Here is a 25,749-nt window from a genome sequence, read left to right as displayed (position 1 = left end):
GCATACCTCTTATTTCCTATCTCTCTTTTTTTTTCCTCTCCAATACTTGGGATCAAATCCAGGACTTCATACAGACTGGGAAAGTCCTCTAATTGCTGAGCCACGTCCCTGCCATATTTTTACATTGACAGGATCCAGGCTGATCAGAATCCTCTTGCCTTAAGGACTCCAAAATTTGAGGATTACAGGCATGCACCACCACTCCAAATTCAGCGTCTTCCTATAATACTAATGGAAAATTATCTTTAAAGTGAGAAGCTGTACACTTAGGCATTTTTCTTAGTAAAGCCAGAATCTGAGTTCCTAAAAATCCTGATTTAGAATAGAAAAGACAAATTTACTTTCAAAATTAGTTGTCAGAAAATAGGAATTGGGATTGGAGAGATGGCTTAGTGATTAAGAACACAGGTTGCTTTTCCAGAGAACATGGGGTCAGTGTCCACATGGTGGTTCAGTTCACAGGATCCAATGTCCTCTTACGGCCTCTGCAGACACTGTATGTAGGAGATTCATGTGGGCAAAAGGACAATAAGCATAAAATTTAAAAAAAGAAAAAATAAAAAGGAAATGAAAATTAAGGTAAGTAGCAGTGAATGCCTTTAATCCTACAAACATGAAGGCAGAAGCAGCTGGATCTGCGAGTTCCAGAACAACAAGAGGTCCACCGTGAGACCCTATCTCAAAAACAAGAGGAAAAACATCGGAAAGACTTGGGACTTAAGAGCCTAAGGCAAGGATGAAGCAGGACAGAAAAGAGGATTCAATAAAATGTTATCAAGTAACTTCCCTGCCCCACAGTTAAATTAACACAGGTAAAGACTAAAACAGCCTAGTTTGAGGTCAGAGTGCTCTACAAAAAGAGTGCTAGGCCAACCACGCAACACAGTGAAACCCTGTCTGAAAACAAGAAAAGCCTGCTCACCATTTTATTTAATATAGTATAAATCATCTTTTTTTTTTTTTTTTTTGGTTTTTTGAAACAGGGTTTCGCTATAGTTTTAGAGCCTGTCCTAGAACTAGCTATTGTAGCCCAGGCTGGCCTTGAACTCAACTCACAGAGATCTGCCTGCCTCTGCCATCATTTTAAGGTAGTCCACCCACAGAGAATATCCAACTTACTTTGCTGTGCCTTTGTCTTAACCATAAAAGGACAGCCAACAATAAATCTTTGTAAGAGCAAAGAAAAGGACCAAAACAAACAACAAATAAAAAACTATCACCAAAGATGACAAAAACAAATAGTAAATAGATTCAGCCTTGGTGGTACACACCTTTAATCCCTGAATTCAAGGCCAGCTTGGTTAATACACCAGTTCCAGGATTCCAGGGCAGCCAGGGCTACAATTAAAACTTTCTCAAAAAAGAAAAAGGGAGGAAAAAATGTGAAATCCACAAAGAATTAATAAAAACTTAGTAATTTTTTGCCAGGCGGTGGTAGCTCATGCCTTTAATCCCAGCACTCGGGAGGCAGAGGCAGGCGGATCTCTGTGAGTTCGAGGCCAGCCTGGGATACAAGAGCTAGTTCCAGAACAGGCTCTAAAACTACAGTGAAACCTTATCTCAAAAAGCCTAATAATAATAATAATAATAATAATAATAAATTTTTTAAAAAGATTCAGAAGTAAATACAACATAGAATGTTCTAGTTTCCTTTCTATTATTTTGATAAACAGTGTCCAAAAGCAAATCAGGGTAGGACAGTGTTCATCTTACAACTCTGGGTTACAATTCCTCACTGAGGAAAGACAAGACATATGGTCATTCTGGAAGTAGGAACTGGAAGCAGAAGTCATGGAAAAAGGCTCCTTATTAGCATATTCCATGGCTTGCTCAGTTTGCTTTGTGATAAAACCCAAGACCACCCACCACGGCAGGTCACGCCCTCCAACATCACTCATTAATAAAGAAAATGGCCACAGTCCTGGCATTTCTGCTATGCTGGGGTCTCACTGCAGCTGAGGTCGCACCTTCACTATTGGCCTCTCTTGTATTCTCTTCAAGGATTCCAACTTTGTACCATAGTGCCAATCCTCAACTTCTCTCCATGACCCTTTCAATTCTGGGGTTTCCACCACAGCTGATGCTATACTATAACCAAAGAGCTTTCTTTCCTGACCTCTCACAATACCAAGCTCCCTATGATCCCTTAAAACGAAGCTTTCAGAGATCAGCACTCAAGAGACAGAGGCAGGCACAGCTCTGTGAGTTCCCAGGCCAGTCTAGTCTACATTGTGAGTTCTAGGACAGCCAGGGCTACATAATGAGACCCTGTCTCAAAACAAAACCAAACAAAAAAGCAACTTTCACACAGTCAAAACCAGCACCATGTAGAAGACTCTTTTTTTTTAATTTAATATTTTAAAAATTTCCATCTCCTCCCTTCCCTCCCCTCCCTTCCACCCATACCCCGACTCCCTCTCCAGGCCAAAGATCCAACAGGGTTCCCTACCCTATGTTAAGTCCAAGTTCCTCCCAACTCCCCCATGTAGAAGACTCTTAACATTACCAAGTTCAACTGCCAACTTGAGAAACAGCCTTGGCTCCTCTGGACCCACAACTTCTGTGTGCTGGCCCTGAGGAAACACTCCACAGAAGATTTCAACTCTATGATACTGGTCTTCTCTTAATCACGGATGCTTTCTAAACCATGCCAAACAACCATCAATTGTCCCAGCAAAGGAAAGATTTAATTTCAGTGTATTTTCCTCCTGTTCAGAGCTGATTCTTTAGCTACAGCTGACCAGAAGCCACAATTAATTCAAATAATCACCACAAATACCCTGACAGTTTTTGCTTCTCTATATGAAATTCCACAAGACAGGCCTCACTAATCTGCACTTCTCTCTCAATACTCTTGTCCAAGTCTCCATAGAACAGGCCATTATTAAGTTTTAAGTGATGGCTTTTCCAGCCCAAAGTTCCCAACACTTCCACAATCTTCCGAAACAACATGGCAATATCTGTCACCACAATAGCTACAATAGGTGTCTGGTACCAATTTCTTTCCCAGTTTGCTGTCTGTTACTGCGGCCAAAAGCGACTCAAGAAAAAAAAAGATTTTATTTGGCTTACACTTCTTGATCCACAGTACATCACTGAAAAAGCCAAGGAACTTGAAGACAGGAGCTAAAAAGATTACAATAGAACAATGCTGCTTACTAGCTTGCTCCTTAGGGCTTGCTCCTCAGGATCCCTGCACAGGGGGTACCACTACCACCATAGTCTGGGCCATCCCACATCAATCATCATTCAAGAATTGTTCTATAATCTAATGGGAGCAATTTCTGAGCTGAGGTTAACACTTCCTAGATGAACATATATTATTTAAAGGTGTTAAAAATTAAATGGAAGAGGGTAAAAGGTGAGGGAGAGGAAAGGAAAGGAGCAGATATATATATATAGATATATGTATCTATATATATCTATAGATATATATATCTGCATTTTTAGCAAGCACTACATTAATGTTGCAGCAGATGATTCACTTATGTTTATTTTAGTGAGAGTACATATTATACTTATGTGCAATATCACTTTGAGAAATTCTAAATGGGTTTAGAAATTAAAAAGTAGATAGGGCTTAGTTAAAAAATTAAATTAAAAAAACACTAACCAACAGAATCACAAGAAAGCAAAAATTTTAAGTGTACTTTATAATACTTAGAACCTAACAGGTATTAGGTTACTGAAAGAAGAATGGATATTATAAAAACCAAAGCAGGGATTACAAAACCTGAGTCCTTTAAAGCTCAGCAAGGAAGCCGGGCGGTGGTGGCGCACGTCTTTAATCCCAGCACTTGGGAGGCAGAGGCAGGTGGATCTCTGTGAGTTCGAGACCAACCTGGTCTACAAGAGCTAGTTCCAGGACAGGCTCTAAAACTACAGTGAAACCCTGTCTCGAAAAATAAAAAAAATAAAAAAAAAAAAAGCTCAGCAAGGAGCTGAATATTAAATTATTTGCCTTTGTATGTATGAGGCCCTGGGTTCAACACTAATCACCACTTAAAATAAAAAGCTCTTTAATTGTACATAGATTTGCTTTTTAAGTGTAGCTCTGGCTGTCCTGGAACTCACTCTGTATAACAAGACGGCCTTAAACTCAGAGATCCACCAGCCTCTGACTCTGCTGGGATTAAAGGCATGTGCCATCCCTGTTCTGCTTGTTGAATGCCTTTTAAATAAATACATCATTTATCATTTTTAATACATTACAGAAGGTCTAACAGTTCCCCAGAAAGAAAGATAAAGACTGATACTGGGGAGAAAAAGAAAAGCATGCAACCAATCAAAAACTAGTAATAGGTTTAGAGAGCAGATGAAAGTGAGGAAATAAAAATTCTCAAGGGTCTTTAGTATTCTTATTTCAACTTACTGGAAATTTTTAATTCGTACAAAGAGAACTAATGAAAGATAAAAAGCATCAAGATCGCCGGGTGGTCTTTCGTTTTGAAAAAAGCATCAAGAAAAAAATTTAAGTGAAACTCAACAGAAATATTTAAATGTGCAGAATGCACAAAAATGAAATTACTAATCAGAAGAGGGGATCTATCTGAAGCATAAACACTAGTTCTAACAGCATAATCAGTTTAAGATTTTTCATACATGGCCATATGCTAATCCAATCAACAACAGCTTTTAGGATTCTTAAGTAAAGCTTAGATATCAGTTACTGAGATTTAATTAGAGTAATTTTCTGCTGGAAGTAATAGTTTCCTGGTATCTGGTCTCCCTCTCACATAGATATGTATATATAAAAACTTCTAAGATTCATATGAAAGAAGATAAGTGATATTTGTCTTTCTGAGTCTGGGTCACCTCATTTAATGTAATATTTCCCAGTTTAATATACTTTCCTTCAAGTGGCATAATTCCATTTTTTTCATTTTTTTTTAAAGATTTTAGAGAGAGGGTTTCTCTGTGTGGCCCTAACTGTACTGGAACTCTCTGTAAACCAGGCTGGCCTCAACTCAAAGATACACTTGCCTCTGACAGCAAAAGCTGGAAAGGGTCTGAAGCGTTGGTGGGAGTGTCAACTGGGACGGCCTTGATGAAAATCATTGTGGTAGATTCTCAGTAAACTGCAAATAGAACTTGCTTTTCTTTTGAGACTGGGTTTCTGCCTGTAGCCAGGGCATGACTGCCCTAAAACTCACTCTGTAGACCAGGCTGGCCTTGAACTCAGAGATCCATCTACCTCTGCCTCCCGAGTGCAAATGCAGATCCATCTACTTCTGCCTCCCAAGTGCTGGGATTAAAGACCTGCTCCACCAGGCCTGTCTAAATAGAACTTTTATATGATCCATTTGTATGGCTCCTGGACATCTACCTGAAAGACTACATCCTATTACAGATACTTGCTTGTCTATGTTACTGTTTTCATAATAGCTGGTAAATATAATAAACCTAGATGTCCATCAATAGAAGAATGAATAATGAATATATATATATATATGCATGATGGAATTGTATTCATCTGTAAAGAAAAATAGAATTATCTGGGTTTTGGTGGTGGCACACACCTCTTTAATCCCAGCACTTGGGAGGCAGAGTCAGGTGGATCTCTGTGAGTTCGAGACCAGCCTGGTCTACAAGAGCTAGTTCCAGGACAGGCTCTAGAAACTACAGGGAAACCCTGTCTCGAAAAACAAAAAAAAAAAAAAAAAAAAGAAAGAAAGAAAAAAGAAAAACAAAACCTGCTAAAACTGCAGGGCAGTGGTGTCTCACACCTTTAATCCCAGCACTCAGGAGGCAGAGGCAGAGGCAGAGGCAGAGGCAGGCAGATCTCTGTGAATTTCTGGCCAGCCTGGTCTACAGAGGCAGTTCCAGGACAGGCTCTAAAAGTGCTGGTCATCATAACATACCCCTATAGTTCTATACTCAGAAGACTGAGGTAGGAGAAGCCCAAGTTTTAGCCCAACTCTGGGACAACTAGAGCTACAAAGACAGTGTTTCAGAAAAACAACACTGAATCCCTGGAATACAATGAAGCACTACCTCCACAATTCTGTGAGAAAGTAACTTTCCACCCAAAATCCTGTATCCAACAAAAGCATATATAACAAAAGCACACATATAGGCTAGACACTTTAGACATGCCAAGTCTAAAACCATGTTTTCCATATAACATTCGGGCACATCTTTGAACAGCATTTTTAGTTTTACAAGTATGCTAAGACTCGATAGCAACTATATTGAAAGGATGTGATAAAGTGAAATCCTATATCATAAAAAGGTTACAGTTATACCTAAAATTGATAGATGAAGCAACAGTTACAAGATAATACAATTTCAAAAAGCAGAATATCAAAAACCTTTACTTGCAAATAGAAAAGGATTGAGACGGAAACTAAAAATACTATATACTTTCTCTTTCAGTTGCATTTTAGAGCCTAGAATTTGCTCCATTGACCAAGCTAGCTTCAAACTCAGACCTACCTATCTGTTTTGATATACATGTGCCACCATGCCTGCATTATTGACTTATAAAACTTGCATAGATTTGGGAACAGAATCTATCCCAGGTACATGAGCTGGCTTTTTGGGATGCCTTGCTCAGCCTTCATGCAGGGGGGATGGGGCTTGGTCCTGCCTCAATTGGAGACTTGACCTTTTCGGAAGAGTGGATGGGGAATAGGTTGAGGGGGTGAGCGGGAAGAGGGATGGGAGGGGAAACTGTGGTTGTTGTAAAATGAATAAAAAAGAAACTGATATAGATTTCTTGTATTTATTCTTCTGCATCACACATACCTTTCCTACCTTTTTCTCCATTCTACATCTAGTATTTCCAGCCTGCTTATGAATTTATTACCCAAGTAAAATGATATGCTTCCCATCTGAATTTAAATTTATACTGAAACACATGTAATGAGGGCTGGTAAGAAAGCTTGGTGGGTAAAGCACTTGCTATACAATACTAACGACCCCAGTCCAATCCCTGAAACTACAGAAGGAAAGGACGACAAAACTTGCACTCTCAGGAAACAATCAGTCATACACACGCTAATAAGCCTTTTAAATGCAGTGATAGCATAAAACATGCAGCTCCAATTAATTTTAGTAGTAAATAAATACTCATGAAGAATTGTAAGAGAAGTAAGATAACTTCCTAGGACTGTCCTAAAATTCCACAACATGCATCTACTATCATTTTCCCTATTCTGCTCTACTATTGAAAGCATTAAAGAACTAAAGAGATAAATGGCTCAGTAGTTAGGAGCACTGGCTGCTCTTCCAAGGACCCCGGTTCAGCTCCCAAAATCCACACAGAGGCTAACAAACATGGGTAACTTCAGTTCCAAGGAATCCAAAGCTCTCTTCTGACTTCTCAGGGCACCAACTATACCGATGGTACACATACATGCATGCAGGCAAAACATTCATACATATAAAATAAATGTAAAAAAAATGTAAAGACCTATTACAACACAGTATTCAAGATGTAAAAAACTTTCTGAACATCTGAAACTAGTAATCCTTTCTTACAAGATACCTACTTCTATTTTTTTTTAATTTATTTTTATTTTATGTACATTGGTGTCTGTCTGTCTCTATGTCTGTGTAAGGACACCAGATCCAGGAACTAGTTATGAGCTGCCATGTGGGTGGTGGGAATTGAACTGGGGTCCTCTGGAAGAGAAGCCTGTGCTCTTAAAACTGAGCAATCCCTCCAGCCCGGCTGCCTACTTCTTACAGCAAAACAAATTTGCTGAACGTTTTAAATGCCACAGCAAGCACCAGGAGTCAGCTATGCCAGCCCATAGCTGGTTCTCAGACTAGTAGTTCAGCAGTGCTCAAAGGTACTGAATTAATTGGTAAACCTTTGTTGAGGGCTTCCAGTTCTCAGCATCTAATTACCCACACGCAAATCTAGCACTTTTTCAAGTATGTTGATTTTAAAGGGATCAATGACACTCCATTAAAAAGTTAACTCCATTGTGACTTGGGTAGTATATGGGGTCACTGGCAGTGGAACCAGGATCTAACTCTGATGCATGAACTGACTTTGTGGAGCCCATCTCTATGGAGAGATACCTTACTCAGCCGAGGTAGCTGTGGAGGAGTGAGGGGAAGGTGGGGGAAGGAGGTTGGTCCTGCTTCAATGAGGTAATGAGACAGAATTAGTTGACTTCCCAGGGGAGGCCTTAACCTCTCTGAAGGTATAGGAGGAAGGGGGAAAGTGGGGATCAGTATGCCAAAAAATAAGTAAATTTTAAAAGAGTTAATTCCAATTGTTTGGGAGTTCTTATCATATGGAAGGTTATCAGAAACAATAATACTGGCCAGGAGAATTAGCTTACTTACACCTTTGATCCCAGCAGGAGAAAAGGCAGGCAAATAGATCTCTGTGAGTTCAAGGCCAACCTGATCTATGTCAACTTGATGTTACAAGTTTTCATTGCACACAGCATGTTTGTCAAAATGTAGGTAGGACTGACCAGGATCTTGGAAACCTCCTGCCCCTACCTTCCAAGTTCTGAGATTACAGGCATGAGCCAAAATGACTCCTTCCAAGGCCTTCATCAGTCCACTAACTATCACTGTTGATCTGTAAATTATTTTATATGTACTAACCTCTGGAGAGAAATACTTTAAATAATAATAGCAATATTTTTTCTTTCTTTTTTATTTTATTTATCTTTTTTTTTTAAGGCAGGGCCTTACCATTGTAGTTCTGGTTGGCCTGGAACTCACGAAGATCTGCCTGTCTATGTTTCCTATGAGCTAGAATTAAAGGCATGTTCCACCATGTCCAACTCAACAAATTATTTTATTATGTGTGTGAGTGTGTGTATATACAATACATGTGTGCAGGAGCCTTCAGAGATCAGAAAAAGCATTGGAACCTCTGGAATCAGAATTACACAGGGCTTTGAACTACCATGTGGGTGCAGAGAACCAAACTGGAGTCCTCTGCAAGACAATAAGTACTGTTAACCACTGAGCCATCTCTCCAGTACCCAACACATTATTTCTAATTTTTCTTTCTTTCTTTCTTTCTTTTTTTTTCTTTTTGGTTTTCTGAGGCAAGGGATCTTTCCACATAACACTGGCTGTTCTGGAAGTATGTAGACCAGGCTGACCTCAAACTCAAAGAGATGCCCCTGCTTCTGACTCCTGAGTGCTGGGATTAAATGAGTGCACTACTACCGCCCACCTATTTGTTCACAGACTCTACATTAAAAAATACTAATATCTACTAGTATAAATTAAAACATGAAATTGTAATCACAACCCCAGCTCCATTAATAACTATAAGTAAGATATTAGGAAAATTATATTACTTCTATGGATTTCACCTTATTCAGGTGTACCCAATACATTCTGAAATTACAAGTGCTATGTTTTTCTAGTTAGATGCCTATTACGTGGGCATCTAGCTATAGCTACAACAGATTCAAAATTATGACTGAGCAAATATCTTCAATTATTACATTTTAAATTAACATATCAATATAAAATATTTATTCATCTACTCATAATGAAAGCAATAACAACATGGTACGAAACAATCTATCTGGTTGGTATTCAGAAGAGATGTCAGCATCAACCTTGAATTTAACTTAAGTACTTAAAACCTACTAACTTTTCCCAAAAACTGCGAATTTTACTAAAAGAAAAATACTGTAAAAATATCATTGCAGAATAGCTGAGATTTGAAACTAAATTTTTCCCCCTTTGACTTTTTCAAGACAGGGTTTTTCTGTGTAGCCCTGGCCTTCCTAGAACTTGTTCTGTATATCAAGCTGGTCTGAACTCAGAGATCCATCTGCCTCTGCCTCCTGAGTACTTGGATTAAAGGCATATGCCACCAGTGGCCGGCTTAAACTCTTTATTATCAGACTCACTATACACTATACTGATCACTAACTATAAAATACATATACTGGGTGTGTCCCTGCACATGTGTGCATTCATGTACAGGTGCCACAACACATGTATGGAAGAACAACTTGTGGAACAGTTCTCACCTTCTAACTTATCAATGCCCCTAATCTGAGCCTTAGCTATCAGGTTTGGTAGCAGGAGTTTTTTTACCCCTGAAACAGCTCTTTGTCCCACATTCAACATTTTTCTAGCTCATAAAACTTTAAGAAGACTAATTCAAATTAGGCAAAACACACAAGTGAAAAGATATTTAGTGGGGGACTGAGGACATACACTAAGCAGTTGTTTAGTATATACAAACAAAATTTCTTATCTCTCAAAATAATTGACATAGATAGACAGACAGACAGACAGACAGACAGCTCAAAATATCTTTCAAAATTTTTGTCACTAATTCCTAAAAAAATGAGGGAAAGGTAAAAGAAAATCAAAAATAAACCGAGCAGTGGTGGCAGAACATGCCTTTAATTCCAGCACTTGGGAGGCAGAGACAGGTGGATCTCTGTGAGTTCAAGGCTACAGAGCAAGTTCCAGGATAGCTAGGGCTGTTACACAGAGAAACCCTGTCTTAAAAGGGAAAAAAAATTCTTTTACGTTGTTTTAAAAACAATGTCATAATCAAGCCCATGATTAAGGAAAAGGTAAAATGATTGAATATTGATAACTACCATTAGTAAAAAAAAAAATAACATGCAATAAAACATCCTAAAAGAAAATCTAATGACAAGTAATGGCAATTTATACAATTCACCAAGTTAGTCTTCAAAATACCTACAACTGCATACCTCTGAGTCCAGGAATTGATATAAGCAAATATTTTGAGAGTATGTTCCTTTCTGAGCTGCAGTCCATCACCACCTTCTATATCTGATACTGAAATAGAAGGATAAAAATATGAATAAATGTTAAACCAATATTAAAGTCAATACTTCAAAAATAAAGTTTAGATACATGAATACAAACATTTGCTTTCACTACTGAAATAAAATCTTTGATTACTGGCTGTAGTAGTTCCTATTTCTGTGACAAAGACTATTACCAAAAGTAACCTGGAGAGGAAAGAGTTTACTTCACTTAAAGGTCCATCATTAGAGGAAAACACGGCAGAAAATGAAACAGGTCATTCAGAAATCATATTACTGACTTGCTCCTCATGGCCCACTCAGGCTGCTTTCGTGTTTTTCATTTTTGCCTTTTTTTCAGGGGGGAGTGGGGGAGTGTTGAAGATAGGGTCTCATTACATTCTAGGCTAGCCAGGGCTAAATAGATCCTATCTCAAAAAAAATAAGAGAAAGGCTTAATAAAAGTATTTTTAGGATTAGATTTTTTATGTATGTGTATGTGTGTGACGTTATGCGAGTACATGTGTATCATGTGCCAGCAAGATTCCCTGGAACTAGAGTTACAGGTGATTATGAGCTACCGTGTGGGTATTGGGAGCTGAATGCAGGTCCCTTGCAAGAGCACTAGGTGCTCTAAACCACTGGACTATCATTCCAATGAAATGAAGTATCTAAAAAAAAGAATTTAACTCTAGCCCACCTCCTGTTGCTTTGTCCTATTTAGACTAAATCATGACTTCTCTAAGGTATGCGGCATTATAAATGCTACAAGAACACAGCTAGCCATTCCATACTATTCTTTTCCCAGACTATAAATATAGATATGCATTATGAAAATCTTATAATGCTGGGCAGAAAATCCTAGCTTCTAGCAAGTCACGTGATCAGGATGTCAACAACAAACACAGTGTGTATCCAATAAGTTGTCTTCAGTGTACGAGTACTGAATGCATTTTCCATTTAGATTTCCAATTTGTTGTATGTTTTTTCGTTGTTGTTTTGAGACAGGGTTTCTCTGTGTAGCTGTCATGACTGTCCTGGAACTTGCTTTGTAGACCAGGCTGGCCTTGAATTGAACTGACAAATATGAGATCTACAAGCCTCTCGCCCTGGTGTTGGGATTAAAGGTGTGTTCCACCATGTGCGGTTGAGTTTTTGTTTTGGTGTTTTAAGTTTGGTTTTTTGTTGTTGTTTTTGCATTTATTTTGTGCGTATGTGTTTTAGGTTGTCAGAAAACAATTTGCAGGAATTTGTTCTCTCCTACCATGTGGGTTCAAGAAATCAAAATCAAGTCATCAGGTTTAATATCAAACTGTCTTATCCACAGCTGAGCCATCTCCCCAGCCCTAACATTTCTTCTTTCAAGAGAAAAAAAGGGACAGCAATCTAAAACAGTGTTTGTCCATTCTTACTATTCCAGAGGCATCATCAACTAAAGCTTCAAATTCAAAGGAGCTACAACAGAGGTTCTCAGCCTTCCTAATGCAAAGACCCTTTAATACAGATCCTTTTTTAATATAATTTTTTTTTATTTTATTTACATTAGTGTTTTGCCTGCATGTATCTCTGTGTGAGGGTATCCTGTCATGTGGGTGCTGGGAATGAACCTGGATGCCCTTAACAGTCAGTGCTCTTAAGAGCTGAGTCATCTCTCCAGGCCCACCCCCCCTCCCCCGTTTTGGTTTGTCTGTGTAACAACAGCCTTGCAAGTCCTGGACTCTCTGTAGACCAGATTGGCCTTGAACTCAGGGAGACCTGCCTGCCTCCGCCGCCAAGTGCTGTGATTAAAAGTGTGCACCACCACCACCCAGTTAATACAGATCCTCTTGTAGTGAATCATCTTCAATGATGAAATTATTTCCTTGCTATTTATAACTGTAATTTTGCTACTATTATGAATCAAAAATATATGATATGCAGGATATGATATGTGACCCCAATAGGGTCATAACCCACAGGCTGAGAATCACTGAGCTAGAGATGGCTCAGTAACTGAGAGCCCTAGCTCCTCCTCAGGAGGACCAGGGTTCAAACCCCTACACCCACATGCGAATTCACAACTGTCTCTAATTCCAGTTCCAGGTGAGCCAAGTACTATTTAAAATGCTGAAGACACTGCATGTATGTAGTGCACATATGTGCAGACAGAAACCCAGCTCACAAAATAAAATCAAATAAAAAATGCCAAACTCAGTATTCTTTGATTCCCAAGATTTGGGGATTTAAATTCGGATACCATCAACATTCTCTCATTACAAGCTCAATATTCTGTACCTGAAATGCTTGGAATAAGAACTATTTCAGACTTCAGAATTTTTCAGAATTTAAAATAATGGTGCAGACTTTACTAGCTGTATATGCCATCTTTAAAAAAAAGTTAAAGCTGGGGGTAGGGGATAGGTGCTGGAGAAATGACTCCGTGATTAAGAACACTAACAAGAATTTCGCTCTCAACATCCATGTCAGACAGTTCACAAACACCTGGAACTCCAATGTGAGAGAATAAAATACCCTCTTATGACACACACACACACACACACGTATACACATAACAAATAAACAGAATTTTTTAATGGAACTGGCAAAACACTCATGAAGTAAAAATTACTGCCACCAAGTCCTGAACCCTGAATTCAATCTTCAGAACCCACACGGTGGAAGGAGAAAATTATCCTGCAAATTGTCATCTGGGCTCCACACATGTTCCATGGCATGCATGCCTGCTATGCATGTATACACACATAAGCATGTGCACTCACGCAGTCAATAAATGCTTTTTTAATTTATTTTTTAACTCAAAATTTAAATTCTAGCATCACACTAACTAGAAAACATCAGGTTTTAGGTTTAGTGATAATCAACCTCTATGTCTTCACCAGATTAGAAGTTATTATCTCACTTAAGATAGGATTTGCATTGCTATTTGGGGGAACTCACCTTGAAAGGAAAGATGGAAACAAAATATCATTAAAATAAAACATGTCGGGTGGTGTTGGCACTCAGGAGGTAATGGCAGGTGAATCTCTCTGAGTTTGAGGCCAGCCTGCTCTAAAGACTGAGTTACAGGACAACAAAGACTACAAAAAGAAACCCTTTCTCAAAAAACAAAAGAATGAAAATAAAATAAAAATAAAACATTGTTGGCCACATTAAACCACTTTACCAAGTAATGATGAACAGCATCTCATTTTTACTTTGAATGCACTCCAAAGGCCCTACTGTCATCACTGCCCAATGGTACAAGCCCATAATCTACTTGGGAGGCTGAGGCAAGAGGATCTTGAGTTCAAGGACACACAGCTACGTAACAAGAAACTGCCTCTTGGGGTAGGGGCATAGGAGGACAACACAGAGAGACAGCTCAGTGGTTAATAGCACAGAAGATAGGAGTTTAATTATAAGCATGCACATGGTGGTCCACAACCATTTTTAATTCCATTTCCATGGGATCCAATATCCTCTCCTGGCCTCTGTGAGCACAAGCATGCACATGATGCCCAGATGCCTGCAGGTAAAGTATCTGTACTTAAAGTAATAATAAAATAGATTGGGGGGAGGGTGTAGGCTGTAGAGTTGACTCAGCATTTAAGAGTAGTTATTGCCCTTGCAGAGGACCTGGGTTTGATTTCTAGCACTCTTATGATGGCTCACAACCGTCTCTAACTCTATTTCTAGAGGGTCTGACACTCTTCTGACCTCTGCAGGCACCAGGCACACATTCATTGCCCATATATTCAGGAAAAACATTCATACACATAAAATTTTTTTAAAGAAAATAAAGATCAGGGGACTATTTAAGTTACAGTATGACCAAATAATGGAAAACTATACTAAGACTATAAAAGGTTTAATTTAATTGGATACTTAATATGGAAAAGGTGCTGGTATCTTTTCCTCTTTTGTCAACAGTCTTATTATGTAGTCCAGGGTAGCCCTTAGATTCCCTAGTTATCTATTGCTGGGATTACAGGCATGTGCCATCACATCCAGCTTTAACCTATGTCTTAGAAACATAATTAAGAGCCAGGTAGCACAGTAAATTTTAGGCTACTTTGTCTTACATAAGTCCCTGTCTTAAAAATTAGGTAGATAGATAGGTAAATAGGTAGGTAGATATGTAGACAAATAGATAAAGAGAGGGAGATAATTCAGCAGATAAGAACATTTATGTAGGGCTGGAGAGTTGGCTCAGTGGTTAAGAGCATTGCCTGCTCTTCCAAAGGTCCTGAGTTCAATTCCCAGCAACCACATGGTGGCTCACAACCATCTGTAATGAGGTCTGGTGCCCTCTTCTGGCCTTCAGGCATACACGCAGAAAGAATATTGTATACATAATAAATAAATAAATAAATAAAATTTAAAAAAAAAAGAACATTTATGTATAAGCATGAGGATCTAAACTGAAATTCCTACAGGCATGGCCACAAAGGCCTCTAACTTTAGCATCTGGAGCAAAGAAGCAAATCTTGGGAGCCAAAACCTCATGCTTCAGGTTTGAGACAGACTTTGTCTCAAGCAAATAAAGCAGAAAACAACAGAGGAAAACATCCAATTTCTTCCTTTGCCTTTTACATGTACACTGACATGTTAAACTCCCCCTCTCCTACATACACACTTGTTCGAGGGCATACACATACTATAAATAAAAAACATGTAGGAGATGTAGCTCGGTGGGAGAATACCTGCCTAGCATGCACATGACCTGGATTCAATCTACAGCACTGAAAAAAAGAAGAAAAAAGTAGTAATTTTAGAGGGCTAGAAGTGTGTTTAATGACAGAGTACTTCCTTATTATACACAAAGCCCTGTGTTCAGTCACCACAAAACAAATGATATTAAGAGAGACAGATATAGCTCAATGGTAGAATGGAGACTCGAGTTAATCTCTGTCATCAAAAGAAAATAACATAAGGCAACATACAAAATTTGCTTATTTAAACTAAGAAGCCTGAGGTGGCCAGGTTGGTGGCCAACACCTTTAATACCAGTACTCAGGAGGCAGAGGCAGGAGGATCTCTGTGAGTTCGAGGTCAGCCTGGTCTACAGAGCTAGGGCTGTTACGCAGAGAAACCCTGTCTTGAAAAACAAAACAAAACAAAAGATTTAGCTAGCTTCTTCTAACATTGACAGTGGCTTTTTCTGTCTTAAATTTTATAAAATGTGTAATGGGTATTTTGCTTGCATGTATGTCTTTGCAAGATCCATCTGCCTCTGCCTCCCAAGCACTGGGATTAAAGGTGTGTGCCACCATCATTCAGCTCTAGCTAAATCTTATACTGCATAAACATTGTTTTCAATGTAAATGTCTATGGAAAGAAAACAGTATTTCGAAGAGTCACATAAGGAGTCAGCAGCTGAGGGGTTAAGAAATAATATTGGTTTGCTCCTGCCTCCCCTGGGTTTTAATTTTATTGTTTAGTTTTGGTTTTCCAAGACAGGGTTTCTCTGTGTATTCATGGTTGTCTTGAAACTCTGTAGACCAGGTTGGCCTAGAACTCTTGAGATACGCCTGCCTTCAGCATGTACCACCATGCCCAGCTATTTTATTGTTTTGGCTTACATGTGATCCTGGAAATAAATCCAGGGCCTCATCAAAGACAAAAGGAAATTTTTAAAATGTAATCCTAGGTCTTACTTAGTTAATAGCATAGGACATGGTAATTCAATTTATTGTTAAGAAATGCAGGGCTGATGAGATGGCTCAGTGAATAAAAGTATCTGTACCCAAAGCATGACAATCAATTCAATTCCCAGGACCCACATGGTAGAATCAACTTCACATAACACAAAAATCTATAAACACACACATATTTCTTTGAAAGATAGATAAATTTTTATTTACATTCTGAAGAGAAACTCAGCATTTACCTAAGGCTGTTGAAACTGTATCTCCATTGTAAAGGTGTTTAATTTACTATACATAATTAAAAGGCTTTGAGTAAATTCAAGGTCCTCCTCAGGTACATTCAAGTTTGAGACAATTCTGAGTTACAGGAGATCTTGTTTCAAAAAAACAAAATGAATGTTTCAAAAATTAAATTTTAAAAATCTTTAACATAGAAATACATAAAACTTTGTGATTAGTGTACATAACACTAGAACTACAATTTAAAAATTAGCAATCGAGCCAAGCATGGCAATATACAACTTTAATTCCAGCATTCGGGAGGCAGAAGAAAGCAGAGCTCCTGGAGTTTGGGGTCAGCCTGATCTATATATCCAGTTCCAACCAGCCAAGGCAACATAGTGAGCAATCTCCAGGCAAGCAAGTTAGCTCAGCAAGTAAAAATGATTATTAGCGTGCTCGCTTTGGCAGCACATATACTAAAATTAGAACGATATAGAGAAGATTATCATGGCCTCTGCACAAGGATGATAAGCAAATTCGTAAAGCATTACATATTTAAAAAAAAAGATTACTAGTGCCAGGTGGTGGTGACGCACGTTTTGGGAGGCAGAGACAGGTAGATCTCAGTGAGTTCTAGGACAGTATGGTATATAGAGCAAGTCCTAGGAAAGGTTCCAAAGCTACAGAGAACCTTGCCTCAATAAGTAAGTAAATGAACAAACAAATAAATGACTAAAAGCAAGCCTGACAACTGGAATTGAATGTCTGGTACCTACAGAACAGAAGGAAACCCAACTCACACTGTTTGAGACATCCACATGCAGACTGGCACACACAAATAAAAACACCCATCTCCTAGAAACCCGGACTATACTCACTTGCACATACAAATAATCAACATCAACTTTCTATATCAAGTTGTCTCATAGACAACTGTTAGAAGTATTGTCTATATAACTGCAAAAATATAATCTGGAGGTCCAAGAGATGATTCAGCAGTTAAGTACACTTGCTGCTCTTGCAGAGGACCCAATCAGTTCCGAACATCCACATGGCAGCTCACAAAAACCTGTAACTCCAGTTCCAGTAGCTCTGACACCCTAACCTGACGTCTGCTGGCTGCTGCACACACGTAATATGTATACACACATACGTACTTATTATATTCAGGCACGACATATATACGTACACAAAAAAATTAAAAGAAAATGTCATCTGTAGCCATATAAAACTCTATTGGCAAAGAATGCTAGCTCATGCTGTCACTGTCACCCTAGCACTATAACACTGAAGCAGGTGGACAGCTGTGAGTGAGATCAATCAGGGCTATTGAATTCTACTCAAGTCTAGATCAAAAGAGTTAATCTCTTGATGGGCAGTGGTGGCACACAGCTTTAATCCCAGAACTCAGGAGGTAGAGGCAGGATCTCTGTGAGTTCGAGGCCAGTCTGTTCTACAGAGTGAGTTCCAGGGCAGTCAGGGCTAAACAGCGAAACCCTGTCTCGAAAAGCTAAAAAAGTTAATCTCTTGTCTTAAAAACACACACACACACAAACAAGATGATACTCTTCCTAGTCCTGTCCTTGACCTCCTCTCTTGTTCTCCCAGAACCAGGCTCTATAAATTCAGTGATATCCTATGGCACTGTCCTTTATTTAAAACTGCTGGAAAACATTTCCTCCATATCCAATAAAACAGAAGAATAAGCTTCTATGTCTGTGGTCCCACAACAATGGCTATTTTTTTCTTTTCTTACTTTGGAAAAGACAGGGTCTCAAATAGCCAACTCCCCTCAACTTCCCTGTGTAAGTGAGGATAACCATGCGCTTCTGATCCTACTACACCCACCTCCCAGGTGCTAAGATTACAGGTGTATACCACTAGAAAAGTCTTCACAGGATACTGGGATCAAACCTAGAGTTTAGCAAGCCAATCAAGCTTGCTACCAACAGAGCTATATAATCAACTCATGAAATTTTCTTTTCTTTTTTTTTTTTTTTTCTTGAGACAAGGCTTCTTTGTGAAGCCCTGGCTGTCCTAGAACTTGCTCTGTCAACCAGGCTGGTCTCACAGAGATCCACCTGCCTCTGACTCCCGAGTGCTGGGATTAAAGGCATGCACCACCACCACCACAGACAAGAGAGCAATTCTCTAAGACACAGCTACACCCATGCACACTCTCACCCCATCCTGAAAGATAAGCCAACAATCATCCTGGTGATGCTAAGTGTCCCCTATGTTTCTGTGCCTACCTGCACTAGGACCTCACATCATGAGGAAGATGCTACTGTTCAACAGATACTGTTCAACATGGAAATGTTCCTACCACAGGTTTGCTTGAGAATCATTTAACACTTTAGGGCCATGTACTTGGGATCCACAAAAACACCCAGAGAAAGCTGCATATCCTACCTTCACATAACTTCCTTGAAGGCTGTGAGCTTTTATAAACCAAAGAAGTAATCAAAGGCTGGCCTAATACAGCTAAACAAAAACAGTCTGTGACCTAGTGACAGACCATGGTCCAGGGAGGCATCGTTGCTAGAGAGTGGAAGGATAAAGACAAAAGGTTCTGACCTGGGATCCTCTAAGAGTCTGAACAAGCTCTAGCTTTCCAGTGAACAACTAAAGCCAGTTTTAACCATAACACAAAGTGCTGGATGTCTAGAAGAATCCAAGCTATTCTCTTAATTGATTAGGTTCATCATTTTCTGACTAACCTAAGAGTTTATACACCTAATACATAGTTGTTTTCCAGGGGAAACTGTGTGTGTTTTTAAGACAAGAGATTAACTTCTTTAGCTTTTCGAGACATATTGTTTGTACATAGATATAGTTAAATAAATGGATACTACACTTTACAAAACAGTTCAAAGTGACTGGAGGAAGAATCTGACACTTTTTATTAAAACTAGTACCTAACTAAAACCTAAGAAAACGCAGTTCTTTTTAAAATTCCCATAAAATGAGTAACGACAGTTCCTACATTTCTAACATAGCATCCTCAATGCCCCAGAATTTAGCAGTTCATAATTTCTTCTTTGATAACTGCTCTATCAACAAGGACACTCTGAATCCACTACACAAAAAAAAGAGACCACATCCCTCAAAGTTTTCTCATTTCCCCAGTACTTCCAAGGAAAGAATGTTCTTTTTCTGTTCCTTTGCTGAATGAGAATGGAACATAAAGTTCTGACAATTTTTTTAAAAGATATGGATTCTGCAAGAACTCATACTACTTTTGACTCCTGAGTGGCAGCCCCTCCTTGCCTGGAGCACTCCTGTGGATGGCTATGACTTTTCAGCTGCCAGGGGGGCCCAAGGCTGGCTCAGTATTCAGGTACAGAGTTCAGAGGGAAGTTACCTGTATAAATGGGAACGCTTTTACCAAACACTTGTCTGAGATCTGTTGATGTGCAAGGTGGCTTCAATCAGCCCTACGTGTGATTTTCTGGAGATATCAGATCTTACCTCCAAAAAGCTGGGTTAGATGACATTATCATTATCCATTACAGGATCTCATGCAGCCAAGGCTAGTCTCAACTCACTATGTAGCCTTGAAATTCCTTTTGCCACCTACCAAGTACTGGGATCACAGAAGAGCATCATAAAGCCCAATTTAAGGGATACTAGGGACCAAACCCAGGGATTCACATGTCAGGCAAACATTCTAACACCTGAGCTACATCACACACACTAGATCCCCTAAAATACAATTACAGAAGGTAATGTGCAATGTAGATACTGGGAGCTTAACTCCAGTCCTCTCCAAGAGCAGGAATATTCTTAAGCACTGAACCATCTTCTTTAGTCTCATCACCTTTTTTTTAAATTTATTTTTGTGCGTGTGGCAAGTTTGTCAAAGTCAGAAAGACAACTTGCAGGAGCTGGGTTTTCTCCATCTACCAAGTAGGTTTCAGGAATCAAATTCAGGTGGCAAACTTGGCAGATGCTTTTCCAGGTAAACCATCTTGCTGGGCCCCAGTATTTTTGTTGTTGTTTTGTTTTTTCAAAACAGGGTTTTTCTGTGTAGCTTTGAAGTCTGTCCTGGAAATCACTAAGAGTTCTCTTGAACTCAGAGATCTACTTACCTCTGCCTCTCAGTGCTGGGATTAAAGGCATGTACTACCCTGCCGGGCTAAAAACTTTTTTTTTAAATGTAGTGTGGAGGCATACATCCGGACACATAGGCAGGGAGATCTCTGAGGCTAGCTTGATCTACAGAGCCAGATCCAGGATAGCCAGAGCTACATAGAGAAACCTATCTCAATAATCAAAAAAGAAAAAAATTTATCTTTGGGAGCTCAAGAGATGGCTCAGATATTTAAAACACTATCTGCTCTTCCAGAGGTATTAAGTTCAATTCCCAGCACCCACATGATAGTTCACAACCACATAAAACTGTAGCCATTTGGGGTACAATGCTTTCTTCTGGTATTCAGGCATACATGCAGACAAAACACCCATACATATAACACCTAAATAAATCGTTTTTAGGTTTATTTTTGTGTATGAGTGTTTTGACTGCAGGTAGGTATGTGTGCTTAGTGCCCCCAAAAGTCAAAAGGCATCAGATCTCCTGTAATTAGAATGACAGATGTCATTTGTGAGCCACCATGTAAGTGCTGGGAAACAAACCCAGATCCTCTGCAAGAGCAACAAGTGTTCCTAATCACTGAGCCATTCCTCTAGCCTCTCTAATATTATTTTTAAACACACACACATATTAATATGCCAGATTTGGTGGTTTATGCCTTTATTACCAGCATCTGGGAGGCAGAAGCAAGCAGATCTCTGTGAGTTTGAGGCCAGTATGGTCTACACAGTAAGTCCCAGGACAGGAAAGCTATATAATAATCAGTGTTCATTACAGAGACAATACTGATACTTTCCTATGTTAATATACTACATATTTGTATAGTACTTCATCATTTATAGAAGCTACTTTATGGGGGCTGGAGAGATGGCTCAGAGGTTAAGAGCATTGCCTGCTCTTCCAAAGGTCCTGAGTTCAATCCCAGCAACCACATGGTGTTCTAGAAACCCATCTCTGTGCTCACCGAGAACAAGCAGGCACTTCAACCACAGTCCATCTTCTCAGTCTTAGTCTCACTTCATCTCATCTTTTTAAATGCTCCACAGTGTTCCTCCTCTGGAGCCTCTTACAATCCCAAGTGTTCCTTTTTCTTAATAAATTTATATTTGGCCGGGCGGTGGTGGCGCACGCTTTAATCCCAGCACTCGGGAGGCAGAGGCAGGCGGATCTCTGTGAGTTCAAGGCCAGCCTGGTCTACAAGAGCTAGTTCCAGAACAGACTCCAAAGACACAGAGTACCCCTTTCTCGAAAAACCAAAGAAAAAAAATATTTGAGTTCCTTAATAATAAATAAATGGCCACTGCAACCATTAATACCAGCACACAAGAGGAGGAGGCAAGTGGATCTCTGAGTTGAGGCCAGTCTGGTCTACAGAGTGAGTTCGAGTTCCAAGAGCCAGGGCTACAGAGAGAAACCATGTCTCAAAAAAAAAAAAAAAAAAAAAAAAAGCAGCAGAACATGGTTTGAGGAATTTAATTCTGAACTTTAAGTCAGGGTTGAATATTCATCTTTGCATAACCTATAGGGAAGGAAAAGATCACCAATACATAATTACCAAATAAAATTACAAGAAAGACATAACCCACTTCAATTTAAAAAGCTGACTTTGTAGAACTCTAGCTCTAGGGGATCTGATGCCTCCTTCTGACCTCTGAGGGCACACATAAGGCATGAGAGTGGTAAGCTTATACACATAAAATTAAATTTAAAGATCTAAAGTTTCAAAACAGCTTATTTTCTTTTTTGCTGCTTTTGTTGAGGGAGACCATTCCTGGGGGTTAAAGCCAGAGCCACGCTTCACACTAGGCAAACACTACCACTAACTGTAATCCCAGCATGCTTTTTACTTTGTATTTTCTGCTCACAATGGCCTTGGATTCATCTTGTAACCTAGGAAGACCCTTGACCTTGTGATCCCCCTGCCTCAGCTTCCTGAGTAGCTTGGTTTACAGACAAGCCTGCGCCACCAGGCCAGGCTAATTCAACAAGTTTTAGTCAAAGTTCAACCATCATGCTCATCATGAAGCTCCATCCATTGTGTGCATGGGCAAACATTATCATCAGTAATGAGATATGCCTGCCTTGTCAGAGAATTTATTATTATAATTGGGATACAAGAACAGTACAAATGAAAATACTGTTTGAGACAGGGTCTCACTACATATGAAAACATTTAGGAAAACTACAATGTTGGGAGGAAGAGAACGAGGGAGAGAGAAAAAGAGAAACAGACAGACAGGTGTAATGGTGCACGCAGAGGCAGGCTTATCTCTCTGAATTTGAGAGCAGCCTTGTCTACAAAGAGTTTTGGACACACAGAGAAAATCAAAAACACACACACACAGAGAAACCCTGTTTCAAAAGAAATAAAAAAAAAAAGAAAGAATAAAGTATCTCATGAGATGATTGAAGACATTTTTTTCCAAATGAGCCTTAAACATTAAATTGTAAGAACCTTTGAAGACCACTGGCAAAGTTTCAAGAGATTCACGGATAATCTTAAATAGCACTTATTTATTATTATTATTATTAGTTTATGCACATGTGTGTGAGCCTGTGTGGGTTCTGGGAATAAGCTCACTCAGTTCATCCTTTGACAGAGTAAAGCACCTTTACCTGGTAAGCAATCTCATCGTCCAAAACAGACTATCATACAGACGCCATCTCTTTACAAATAACTCTCTAGATACTATGTTTACAACATTCCTAGCTAGGCTTGAAAGGTTTTAAATCACACCTTAAGAAATCGGTGGAGAGGTGGCTCAGTGGTTAAGAGCACTTCTATTCTTCCAGAGGACCTGGGTTCAGTTCTCAGCACCCAGATGGGGCAGCTCACAACTGTCTCAAACACCAGCTCCTAGGATCAGATGTCTCTGGCCTTATGCAGCTGCACTCACAAGAATATACCCACAAGGGCTGGAGAGATGGCTCAGAGGTTAAGAGCACTGCCTGCTCTTCCAAAGGTCCTGAGTTCAATTCCCAGCAACCACATGGCTCACAACCATCTGTAATAGGGTCTGCCCTCTTCTGGCCTGCAGGCATATACACAGACAGTATTGTATACATAATAAATAAATAAATATTTAAAAAATATACCCACAGACATACATACACCTACAAACAATTAAAATAATAAATCTTTAAATCCCCCCTAATCATTTTTCTAATGCATACTAAACAATAAAGCAACTTTCAAGTTTGAGAAGCCACAATAACCAATATATTTCTAAGATACAAAATGTCTTACTGAAAATTTAAATGCTAAAACTTATGTTTACCATATCACCGTACCTAAAATGAAACATATCAAAATAGAAATAACCTTAAAATGCTAGGAAAATTTACGATGACACAAATATTAGAAAATATAATTTGAATATATGGAAACACTTGCATCTGTCCGAAAGTAGATACATAGCTAAAAATAAATTGCAGATCTTTCAGTCATTAAATTTACATAATAAAGTAAAATTTAAACACAAAAAGGGCATTGCAGTCTATAAACTATTTAAACAATGTATTAAAAAAAGAATAAGTAGCTTGGAAATCTGGCAAAATATCACAGATCACACTGAATCTAAGTTCCAATACATCACTTCTCCCTACCTAGGCCTCTGAACCCATTAAGCAGCTGACTTGCAATATACCTTTTTTTTTTTTGAAGCAGAAACACAATCTTGCAACGGCCACAAATAAAATATGTACTATAATAATAAAGAATTAGGCCTATCATTTTCGGGGCTAGAAGGCCATGACTGCTCGAGATGGTTGTCTTTGGTACAGAGATCTCCTCATAATAGATTTTACTCCTTAAAACGACGAGTGGTACGCTGAAGAAATACTATCGCCTTTCTTTTTAATTAAGGTAAGACGGCCCCAATCATCACTACTGCAGTTCATTTTCTGCTATTTAAGGACTGGCAGATGGATTTAATACACCCACACACCCTCAAGGGAAGGAAAAATCACCACCCTTTTCCCGGGGACTTTAATGAAAATTAGCAGGTAAGCAAGGCCTCCGCAGCACGCTGGAAATCAAAGAGGGCGGCCCTTCGGCTCGGACTGCGGAGGACTGCCTCCGACCCCACCTCCCCTCACCTCCTCTGCAGGGGCCGGGGGCGGAAGGGCTCATTAGTGCCTTCGTTAATTGACACCTGTAATGAGGAAACTTTCCGAGCCCGCCCAGGCCAGGCTGGGCCAGGGCTGCGCCGCGGCCTCCCTCCCGGGCGCCCAGGTAACCCGGCCGGCGTGGGCCCGAGACGCCTCCACGGCCCCGCCACCGCGCACCTTCCCGGGCTCCCGGGCCCGCACGCCGTCCGGCTGGCTCGGCGCTGTCCGCAGGCCGCGGGAGACGGGGGTGGCGGGGGAGGCCGGAGAGCGGCGCGGGGTGAAGGGACCCCCAAACCGTGCACCCCGACAGGTCCCCTAGCCGGCTACTTACTTTCATTTAACACCTCCACCAGGTCTGCGCAGTTCTCGCACATCGTTCGGCCGCCGCCCCCCCCTCCCCCGCTGAGGATCGCGCTGACTGATCCCGACCGGCGGGGGGGAGGGGACAGAGGCAGGGGAGGGGGCCGGCCTGCCGGCGGGGCGGGGAAGCGACGAGGGCGGGCGGGCGGGCGGGCGGCGGCGAGGACGGGGCGGGGAGCGGAGGGTGGGGGAGGGGGCCGGCGGGCCCGGGAGAGGGCGGGGGCGAGGAGGGGGGTGAGGGAGGTGCAGGCCTCAGGGGCGCCGAGGCGCAGGCGGCGGGGGAAGGGGGAAGGACGGGGGAGGGAGGAGGGAGGGGCGGGTGGGGAGAGAAGCAGCAGAGTCACTTCACCACCGACCAGACGCCGCGGCCACCGCCGCCGCCGCCGCCATTTTAATGGAGCGCTCGGGCTGCGCTCGGCTCTTTCCGCCCAGGCGAAGGAGCCGAGGAGAGGCGCCTCGCGCTCTCATGCCTCCGCCCTCCCTCCCGGCTCCTCCCGCCCTCCGCCTCTCTCCGCACACACGCCGCACGCCTCACACCCTGCCGGAGCCGCTGGCCGCCCTCCCTTTCCTCTTCCGTCCAGCCTCCCCACCCTGGGTCCACCCCCTC

The 25,749-nt window shown here is 40.5% G+C and overlaps 1 protein-coding gene and 1 non-coding gene across 2 annotated transcripts in view; one reads left to right on the top strand and one right to left on the bottom strand.

Moving 5' to 3' along the window:
* Positions 1–25,244, bottom strand: part of Usp34 (ubiquitin specific peptidase 34) — a 178,177-nt gene extending 152,933 nt beyond the window's left edge. The window contains exons 1-2 of the mRNA XM_038324438.2: positions 25,114–25,244; positions 10,671–10,758 (exon numbers count right to left, since the gene is read on the bottom strand). Coding sequence (XP_038180366.1) covers positions 10,671–10,758; positions 25,114–25,156 — 131 coding nt within the window. The 5' untranslated portion in view covers positions 25,157–25,244. The remainder of the gene's footprint in view (positions 1–10,670; positions 10,759–25,113) is intronic.
* On the top strand, positions 17,029–17,135 carry LOC119806009. Its single transcript, XR_005284065.1, has one exon. It is a non-coding gene; the product is annotated as a U6 spliceosomal RNA (small nuclear RNA).
* Positions 25,245–25,749: the final 505 nt, after the last annotated feature.

The sequence above is a fragment of the Arvicola amphibius genome, chromosome 1 (genome assembly GCF_903992535.2).
Source record: "Arvicola amphibius chromosome 1, mArvAmp1.2, whole genome shotgun sequence".
In the NCBI taxonomy this organism is placed as follows: domain Eukaryota; kingdom Metazoa; phylum Chordata; class Mammalia; order Rodentia; family Cricetidae; genus Arvicola; species Arvicola amphibius.
The sequence above is the reverse complement of the archived record's forward strand: the minus strand, read 5'-3'. Positions and strand labels throughout refer to the sequence as shown.